General features: G+C 40.2%; 2 protein-coding genes across 2 annotated transcripts; one reads left to right on the plus strand and one right to left on the minus strand.

The window, feature by feature from the left end:
• Positions 1-818: 818 nt before the first annotated feature.
• Positions 819-3,354, minus strand: LOC112453701 (membrane protein FAM174-like). Its single transcript, XM_025014602.1, has 3 exons — positions 2,778-3,354; positions 1,409-1,518; positions 819-1,308 (listed from the first exon to the last, which is right to left on the minus strand). The coding sequence occupies exons 1-3, from the start codon at positions 3,123-3,125 to the stop codon at positions 1,143-1,145; spliced, it is 624 nt and encodes a 207-aa protein (XP_024870370.1). The 5' UTR covers positions 3,126-3,354; the 3' UTR covers positions 819-1,142.
• A 2,532-nt stretch (positions 3,355-5,886) lies between these two features.
• Positions 5,887-9,475, plus strand: LOC112453708 (F-box only protein 33). Its single transcript, XM_025014613.1, has 7 exons — positions 5,887-6,492; positions 7,180-7,274; positions 7,351-7,542; positions 7,618-8,022; positions 8,227-8,475; positions 8,554-8,755; positions 8,869-9,475. The coding sequence occupies exons 1-7, from the start codon at positions 6,040-6,042 to the stop codon at positions 8,998-9,000; spliced, it is 1,728 nt and encodes a 575-aa protein (XP_024870381.1). The 5' UTR covers positions 5,887-6,039; the 3' UTR covers positions 9,001-9,475.
• Positions 9,476-10,098: the final 623 nt, after the last annotated feature.

The following is a 10,098-nucleotide window of genomic DNA, read 5'->3' on the forward strand; positions in this document are numbered from 1 at the left end:
ACCAGAAAAGATTTATCCGTGGGATTTATTTATGAGAGAGGTAAAATTACTATTTTGCGTTCGAAATTTTAAAAGGGTATCGTACTAATATTGAAATCAATTGCAGGTGAAGGAGTATTTCATAATTGGATTAACGTTCGCTACGGAAGCTGTTCCATTTTGTCTATTGGATCCATCTCAGTCATTCGATTTAGATGCCATTATCAAGGGCGACGAGGCAGTAAATATTGCTGACGTATGGTCATTATCTAATATCGAAACATCAAGTGGAAGGCAAAGATTAGCAGATATAATTGTCCATGCAGTTGAAAATGGATATTTATGAAAATGGAAAATGTTACATGTAATTAGCCTTTCGCATCGACATAGAAAATTATGAAGCATGACTGCTTCATTTTAACAAAATAATAATGCACATTATTGGAATTAATATATATAAATGTACTGAAGTAAGTAGTATTGGAATAGTATTATTGATATATATTAATATATATGTATATAATTAACTTTAATAAAATCTTACTTTCACATATTTATATTTTTTCAATAGATATATATCTCAAAATTATATATTCATACATATCTGGAATAAAATTTTATCCGGTTTTTATTAAAAATATGTAGAATTAAATAAAATATAGACAATCCATGTCTTTTTGTATAATTTTAATTATAACAACGTAGATTAATGAAAATATAATTTGTATAAGAGAAATATATAGCCACCCATTAACTTTTCATTAGTTTATATATATGATATATATGATATATATCTAAAATTTCGTGTTATCACATAGCAATATTAACAGGGTGGACAGTGTTGGTAGAAATATTTTGTATTTTTTCTTTCTTTTGTTTCTTTTTTTTTAGGAAAAGTACATCTATTGCTGAAAAGCATAATATGTTAATGATAAGTGCATCACAGATGCATATTTGATGTTAATAATCTGCGCAAAGCAAATAACTTTTAAAACGTTGAAAAATGCCTTTCTCGCAATCGATAGTCCCCTTGTGTATCTACTGCAAGAGATCGCGGTAAAGTTAGTTGGATGTTATTAAAAGTCACGTGATGTCGAGAACATTGCACGGATGACATATTCACATATATAATATAGCGGTGTATATCACTATGAGACACACGTCTATGCGTTTTGATGCTGAGCATTGATCGTCACAACGTTACTCGCATCGAAAACAGTTGTGTCCTCATCGTCCTCCTCTTCTAGTGGCAGCGGTCGCATCTCGACGTCTTGCCTGTGCGTGAGGACACCGTATTTTCGAACCAACTGGGCGCGTGTCTTACTTAACCTGCCGATAAGAGTAACCATTAAGCCATTAAGTACATAATCCGTCACATAGATATCTGTATATATCGTTCTTGAGTATACTGTTATCTATTAAAACGCACCTAAAACTACGGAACACGATGTAGGCCATGACAAGGATGCTTAGTCCCACGAAGACTAAGAAGCCACGTACAAGAGCACCAGTGTTGAAGGACGTGTGGCCTTCGCTGGACTGTCATGTCAAATCAATAACAAGAATAAATAAATCAATAACTAGAATACATCACGACAGTGATATAATTTTATGTGGTATGAAACGCTGTCTATAGATTTAAATTTACATTATCCAGGATGTTCCTAAAAAAAAATGCAAAAAACCAGCCTATTATATAAAATAAATAGTGTAAAGGTACATATTCTTTCCACGTATAATAATAAATATAAAACATTAATATCTGCTAATATTAAGGTCTATCCAGACAAACTTGCATAGGTGCATAAGCATATGCATAAAGAAATGGATTGGTCTATTTCCTTATGCACATGTATATGGACCACGCAATTTTCTTATGCTTATGTTTATATGTGTTATGCAAGTTTGTCTGGATAGACCTTTAGTCTATCTATTAATATGTAAGATATTCATATTTAATAATTGGTCTACTAATTACTAATGTAGCACAATTTGCACAATATGTATATTAGCATTAATATTTGCGGCATGCTACAGTTTTACGCAGTTATGTATTATAACTAGAAGCAACTGCTTTAGTATAACCAAGATACAAATTATTCTCAAGTTTTTTCCTCAGGCATTGATAAAAAGTAGAGAATGATAACGAAAATTATTCTGGTGCGTAATAAGCTGCTAATCAATTTTTTTCTACCCGCCGACTTCACCATGCGTTTATCTCTGCAGCGTATGCAAGAAACTATTGCCTCTGATCTTGATTTAGAATAAAAACAGAACACAAGATGAGAGCGATTCTTGTTCTCCAGAATATAAGAGTGGTACAAGTTTCAGATCAGCAAAGGGCTGCTTTTGCATACGAAAAGCATTCACATTTTACAGAACCGTCTGCATGAGAGCAAAAAAACGTAGAAAAAGGATTTTCCTTCTTAAAGCATTATGTAGAAAAATTTTATTTCACGTTCTCGTCTCTCATCTTTTCGCATGGGATTATTATCTTCTTGAATGTATGTCCACTGTGTTTATTCAACTTATGTTGAGTAGATGCTAATACATATATCATGCTTATACAATAATATGTCAATTAAATATGAATATAAATATATAGATATTTATATATCAGTAAATAGACAAATATTAGCGGATGTTAGTGTTCAATACTTATCATTAAATGTTTATTTATTATATAAATTATTAAATACATGGAAGGAACATATTCGTAACCTCCACACTATTTACATAAGATAAATAAAATCGTGACCGCCGTCCACAGTCCCCGATCAAACGAAGGTGGTGCAAACCTCGTTGGACGTGTCCGCGGTGTGCGAGGTTTTGTTCGCGACGGCGATGTCCGACGGCAGCGGCTTCGGGGTTATGTTGTCGTGCGTCCTGTTGCCGTCGGGCGCCGGCTTCTTCGCGTCGGCGGTAGACCCGGCGTCCGCGGTTTTCCGATTGCCGTCCTTATCGCCGTGCTTCTCGTTCGTTCCTACATTTTCGTTGGCGACCGCGGGCGCCTTCTCGTCCACATTCGCCGACGGCGGCGCGTCCCTCTTCTCCCGAAAACTCCCGTCGCAGACCGCCGTCTGCGCCAGCAGGAAGATCAGCAGGAATATGAAGAATTTCAGCTTCTGGATCTTCGACCGCGTCATCGTGCCGTGTCATTTAAGCGGCGACCGCGACGACGACGAGCTCTTTCAGTTTTTCACGCGGTTTACGACGCGACAGCTCGACGTTCCGGCGCGTTCTCCATGTTGCTCAATATTGCTCGCCGCTCGACGCGCAAAACCAGACAGGCCAGACCCCGTCTCTTCCTCGTCGCGCTTCCTCCCGGACCAGCTGTTCCGCCACGCGGCGCAGCGCGGCGGCCTTCGGACAGTTCCGTCATTCCGTGTCGTCCTCGCGCGCGCGACGCGACGCCCCCGACCCCCGGGACCCCCGTGCACGCACATGTCGCGTCGCGTGCGTGATTAATCGCGGCCGGCCCTCGCGTTAAATGTTAATGCTCGTCCAGGCCCAGACACTCCAGATTGGTGGCCGCGCGCACGTGTGCGTGATGTGCGTGTGTGTACGTCCTGAATGATAACACTATCAGTTAACTATCTGTTCGTCCTGGCCATTTTCGGAGCAGCACTGCTTGAAGGCCATTAAATATAGGAAGAAGAACTATTAAGACTGTATATTAATTATATGTACTAATAGGTATTAATAAATATACTAATTATACTGACATTAATTGAAGGAATGTATTTGCGAACTTGTGTTCACATAATTCATATAACATGGTAGAATTTGATCAAATATCCTTTAGGAACATATCATTATCGTGTGTTATAAAAAATTTAAAGAAAAATCTGTGAAGTGTCTCATATATCGCGTGTAACATTTATATCGCTGTCTCAATTTATTCTATTATTTTTGTATCATTATTGATCACGTATGTATACATGTATACATAGTAGGTGCGTCAGTCTCTGGGCTAAACCCCAATTAATTTGATCGCCGATTAACTTGTTAAACGAGATACTGTACTATTAACGTGGATGGAAAAATTAATTTTGTTTAATGCATGGAAAGAGAGAAAGATTAGATCGGAGACGGTAAAGCATGCAGTTACAAAAATATTGACATGCAATTCTGCCGAATTAATCACCAATCAAATTAATTAGGATTTAGTGGAAGTCATCCCTCCCCCTCCCCCCATTCGCGATTCCGGACGCAGTTTTATGCAAAATGAGTTCGCAGAGCGCTCGTTCTTGTTTATATTTGCTCTTCGAATCCTTTTTTTTCTCTCTTCTACGAACGAACGTTACGGTAATTAATAGTCAGGTTGGTTGTTAATCGCGTGACCGCATCGGCGAAGCGATCGTATAGATAATTAAGATGCTATCGTTGGCGATATCTTGTTGCTTTTAACCGGAGGTCAAATCTAGGCGGGACAAGCTCGATCCAAGGTCTTCGTAAACTTTTCTAAGAACTAAGAACGAAGTTTGTAATGGGAACCTTCTAAATGGCTCCCTTTACGAGGGTTTATTTTAGCTGAACAGACATGGTATTCTGGTAAAGGATTAGATAAAACACCGTTGTGTTTCTTTCTGCCTCTCGGCAGGCTCGAGTATCCTTTCGTTCAAGACTCGATTATTTCCAGCAAAATAAATGGAAGTATATCATCATTAAATGCCGCAGGTACCTACCTGCTCGTTTTAAGATTCGATAGCGACTCGTTTTACGCGCGTCTGTACAAAACAAAGTAATTTCGTAAGGATGACCAAAAAGGATGGATTATGGACAAAAATACTTAATTCTTGTTTTTTGATAAACGTATCATTTATTCTGAAAATACTTTGTGTGTGCTGCCTCAATGCAAATAATCTCCAAATTTTCTTAAATTACAGTTAATGTGAATTAATTCATCAATTTCAAGCACACATGCCCTATTCTTTTCTACCGACAAATAAAGATAAAACGTTGTAATTTTATGGACGTGATCCCGATTTTACGATAACAGTTTTTTCCTTGTCGAACGACATGTCGAACTCCTCAAAGAGAGATTCTGGTTTCAATGTTTCAAATTCTCTTTTATCGTCGATCGTCTGAAGCGCGTTTAAATAGACTTCGCGGATAAACAATCGGTGCGAGCGTGCCAAGAATACGCGTTTGTATTTGCGGAATAAACGTTGACACGCGTGGAGCGGGCGACCAATGGAAGCGAGGCGATTTGACGTACGGCGACGCGCCTGTGTAATAACGCGGGGATGCAGTGCGGGATTTAAACCCGTCGCGGAGCCCGCAAGCTCGCATCGAACGATACAGCGATGTCCATTTCTACCAAGGTAGATTGACTTTAATCTCGGTTCAACTTACTTTTTACCTTTTCTTAGTTCTAAGAATTAGAAAAAGATAAAAGGTAAGTTAAACCTGGATTAAAGTTAAGCTGCACCGGTAGAAATGGACATAAGAGTAACTTCTAACCGGATTAACTTAGCTTAGTCGATCAATTTATCTAAGTAATACCTACAGTATTTTGTTATATTTAATTAATTTGTCATATGGAAAAAGAATAAGATGAACTTCAGTAATATCTGCCAGTATTTCGTTAATACGGACAGAAATATCAATTTTCTACTATTCGACACGTGAAAAGAGAAATTATAGAACCAATTATCGAATTAGCAGATTGACGATCAGCTGTCAACGCTTTAGCGGGGATCTTCCGTCTCTCCACTCTCTTCCCAGCCCTTTTCTCAGATTCTCCGGATTTTTGTCGCCGACACGCTCTCTCTCTCTCGCGCGAGTCTTCCCGCGAGCGGGAAAGATACCCGCGGGCCAATCGACGCGCGGCCGGCCCTGCTACGGTGTATATACATACATCCACGCGTGCGTTTAACGGGCAGACGCGAGTCGCGAGGACGGTGTGAGATCTGCGACGCGACAGTTGGGGGACGAGCGAGGAGCGAGACGAGCGGGGGCCGGGGGCGAGCGTGAAGCGACAAGAGTGAGGAGCTCGGGGAAGTCGCGATCGCGAGTTCGGTGCGTGCACACATCGGCTCGCGTTTACATACATATATGTATATATATATGCCCGTCTCGGCTGTGAACGGCGCGCCCGTGGCCGCGCTCGGCGACAGCGACAGGTCGAACGGCGCGACGGATGGCTCGCGATATCGGCCGATCGGCTGGTTGGACATGATGCGCGCCTGCGACGACACGTCCGATGTACGATTGGAGACTTTGGAGAGGTTCAGAGCAGCGACGGCGACGGCGGCGAGCGGCGCCGTCGCGACCGCGTCGGGCAACGGGGACGCGGACACGACGGCGGAGGAGGCCACGTCGAGGAAGTGCGAGGGACAGCTGTCTATGCTGTGCGCAGCGAACAGCTGTTCGTCCTGCAAGCCTGCGTGCCGTACGTCAGAAATGGCGCAGAAGGATCACGGCTCGTCCTGGGCTAATCTGCCCACCGTTATCTTGCAGGAGATATTCACGTATTTGTCACACGACACCAGGATAAGAGCCTCCCAGGTATATACCGAGAGAATTCGAGAGTGTGTGCGTGTGAGAGAGAGGGAAAGAGACAGAGAAAGAGAGAGTGCGAGCCTTGCCTTGCCTTGCCTCTTGTTTTCCTTTTCCTCGCGCTGTAAACTGACCTGACATTGTGCGGCCGATAAAGCCGTCGCGTCAATCGCAGGAATACTTATTTCTTATGGAATGTATACTGATGAGACACTACCCGCTACTATCTCTCTCTCTTTCGCCTGACATACGTTTGCTCAACCGTTATTTGCGTGTGCAAAAGTTTGATTTACGAACGTTATCATGTGTATGTGTGTATGTGTATATATACATATATGTGTGCGAGGAGAGGGAAGGGGAGTCACCACTCCGTGTGTTTTCTTTTCTGCATTACGGAGCGAAATAATGTACTGAAATGCCAACAGTCATTTACGGTGATAAACCGAGTTATTAGGTCTACATGTGATAGAGAATAGAGATTAGATCTTCACTGATATGAAAAAAAAAATTATGAAGTTGACGCACGTGATGTAGTTTTTATAAACAATATTTTGTACCACAGAGATAGTAGAAATGATTGTTGGACAGCACTTTATACGTAGATGTTATTTATATCAATGTGACTATCAATTTATTAAGATTTATACTTAATTAATACGAGATTTCTTCAGCGGACTTGTTATTCGATTTCCATAGGTGTGCAAAAATTGGAGATGTACCTTGTTCCACCCAAACTTCTGGAAAAAAATCACTTTTGTGTTCAGAGATCAAGACAGCGTTGTGTGGGCCCGGTTCGTAAAACCAGATTTACCATCCGTTTGTCGACTAATTAAGCGTCATGCGATACACGTAGCACGTTTGTTATAGGTTCTTGGCAAATCGTTTCGCTCTGAGTGTGCACGAAGCTACCATTCGTTGGGATATACCTAGATATGTCAATTGCATAGGTGAAACGTACAGGCTCTTGAAGAAACTAGGCCAAAATAGACAATTGAGAAAATTGTTCTTGGAATTCAATAGTAATACTTATGATCTATCCTTTGACAACGAGGACGACAGGTATTGATAAATTGATCTTATCTGGAGTACAAATCAGCTTTCTCGTTGAATAAACTTGGATCGTTTGTCTTTCAGTAACTACAAAAGTTCCGCATCATTAGTAAAGTGTGTGGTAAATATTATTGAGACCTCTAATTGCCTGGAGACCCTGAGTCTGGGATGCAGGGAAGAGTTGATAATGAATTTGTCTACGATTTTGGAACCCCTCCGTCTTCATCACGCCAAACATTTGACACACCTCAGTCTGGCATCCATCAAGGACGATCCTGATTATTATGACTTCTTCGAGCTTGATAACTCTATTTTTAATTCATTTATCAGATTGTCTATCTTAACTCTGGATTATGAGTATGTCAGTGATACTTTGTTGGAAGCGTTAGATAATGGATGTATGCAGAGACTTGTGATCCATATACATGGCTGGAAAGAGGATTATCCAGGAACAACAAATATGGCCTGGCAAATGTTTGTTCAAAAAAAGTGAGTTACAGTAGTGCTATACCCATATTTGGAATTATTTAGATTGTTGACAAGAGGTGCGTTTCGTTTCACGCATGATGTACATAATGCATCACTTATCCTTGTTTAACATTTGGTGAAGCGTATCATGCGTGAAACGAAACGCACCCAAGAATAATATCTCGATGAAAAAAAAAACGTGCATAAATGTTTATTTATTTGCAGTCCACAGTGTGAATTAAGGCTCAATCTTATACATTCTTACGCCGGCGTTAAGGTTTTGGATACTGACATATTCTGTCCTGCTATGCCATTGACACACTTACAAGTTCTGTTCTGTGAAAACATTAATATCAGAGCGCTACATCGATTATCAATGTGGTATGCGCATACGCTGAAATCATTGACGTGGATAGACTCGATAGATCGCAAGCAGCATATGCCATCCACATTTGATTCAAACGATCCAACTAGGTAAGAAAATTCTCCACTTTGACTTATATTTTTCTGGTGATAGTATAATTTATACGTAGATATATATTTCGATTATAGTCCAGACTCTTTGGTGTTGGTGGCATGGAAGTGTACTAAACTTACGAAGATGGTGTTCCTCGGTCATAAATATTACCAAGAGAATCTGTTGGCCATCGCGCGTCTCAGAGGCAGCACCCTTAAATTATTGGTATTTGCAAAAAGTGATATTACCTCTGATTTTGAATTGTGGCGTCACAATCAAGCTGAAAGCATCAGACATGTAAGTATACAAGCATTTTGGTAAATATCTTTAGACGTTGCGTTTCACTTTATATGATTAAGGGACTAACAATTCCAAAACAATTTTAAAATATTAAATTTTGTATCTTTTAGGAAATTCGAGATATAATGGGTCCACATTGGATGCCCTTGGATGACTCAGACCTACCAATGGTAATACTGAATCCTTTCAAAGGCGATAGTAGAGAAGTGATTATGCCATTGGTTCTTAGTGATCAAAAATAATTCGCGACAGAAGCCAAGGAAAATCTCTATTCAGTGTGATTATATCCAAAAACCATTTCTGAGCCACCGATATTCTGAGAAGTAATGTTATCAAATTACATCTTATTCTTCTACGAGATTTTTTTTTTAAACGAGGGTGAAACATCGAACAGCGAATACGCAGTATAAGTTCGAAATCTCATTGTCAACGGCGTTATCGTTTTCCGAGTTGGGAATTCTGGGCGCAATGTGTGAGAGATACGGAGAGATAAGCGCACACATAATTTTCTCCTCGTTTACAATATTTCTATCGGTTATTATATGAATGTGATAAATTGTAGTCAAACTAGATCTACTTTTGACTTGTTGATGATATATCTGATGCAAATTACAACACATTTGCAAACAGTGAGACGATCTCTTCAACCAAGAGACGATCTCTCCAGTGATTTATATGCACTATAGTTTTCTTCTTATGGAAAACCATGAGTCGCGCTTTGACAAAGTGACGTTAGGAGTGTGATCACGAATGTACATTATCGCATTAAGAGCGATATATATATCGCCCCTCTCGCCTATTAAGTTGATATTGCCAGAAGAAGCCAGAGTACATTTTATATAACTACAATTATTATTCTGGTCAAAGAGTGTGCGGCACATGAAAACGACGTAATTGAGAACAAGATCGCAGATGTGTCGTGAATCTTGTAAGAGATGTATAATACAACAAGGCGCAACGGAGCTGGAGCCAAGGATACGAACGATTTATCCAGCAGAAAAAGAGAAAGTGCGCCACACTTAGGAAAGAGAGAGGGAGGCTTGGATCTCGTGATCTTCCACTGGAAAGAATAACAAAATTCCAAACGTATGTAAGTAGAAATGCGTTTAACAACATATTTTTCCAATTCTCTGGGAAGTTAGGTGATAGCGAGCGCCAAGAGCATGACGTGCGAGAGTTAAAATATCTAGTAAGACTTCGCGAAGAGTTCGTCCGAATGAGCGGCGCGGGAGCATTAAAGAGTCTCGAAGACAAAGAAAAAAAATAGAGAGCACGAAGTCAATACAGCGATCCGAGGTTATTTTTAATACCAAGACCAATCGGACGCTTCTGTACAAATG

This window comes from Temnothorax curvispinosus, unplaced genomic scaffold, assembly GCF_003070985.1.
Source record: "Temnothorax curvispinosus isolate PA1 unplaced genomic scaffold, ASM307098v1 QBEX01004614.1, whole genome shotgun sequence".
NCBI lineage: Eukaryota > Metazoa > Arthropoda > Insecta > Hymenoptera > Formicidae > Temnothorax > Temnothorax curvispinosus.

What these genes read in the sequence shown, in the direction of transcription:
- LOC112453701 (XM_025014602.1), bottom strand. Translation starts at nt 3,125, where the DNA reads ATGACGCGGTCGAAGATCCAGAAGCTGAAATTCTTCATATTCCTGCTG. An exon ending in CCGCGGACACGTCCAACGAG is followed by an intron (nt 1,519 to 2,777) that starts GTTTGCACCACC and finishes TTGACATGACAG; the next exon opens with TCCAGCGAAGGCCACACGTC. An exon ending in ATCGTGTTCCGTAGTTTTAG is followed by an intron (nt 1,309 to 1,408) that starts GTGCGTTTTAAT and finishes TCTTATCGGCAG; the next exon opens with GTTAAGTAAGACACGCGCCC.
- LOC112453708 (XM_025014613.1), top strand. Translation starts at nt 6,040, where the DNA reads ATGTATATATATATGCCCGTCTCGGCTGTGAACGGCGCGCCCGTGGCC. An exon ending in GATTCAAACGATCCAACTAG is followed by an intron (nt 8,476 to 8,553) that starts GTAAGAAAATTC and finishes TTTCGATTATAG; the next exon opens with TCCAGACTCTTTGGTGTTGG. An exon ending in AAGCTGAAAGCATCAGACAT is followed by an intron (nt 8,756 to 8,868) that starts GTAAGTATACAA and finishes TGTATCTTTTAG; the next exon opens with GAAATTCGAGATATAATGGG.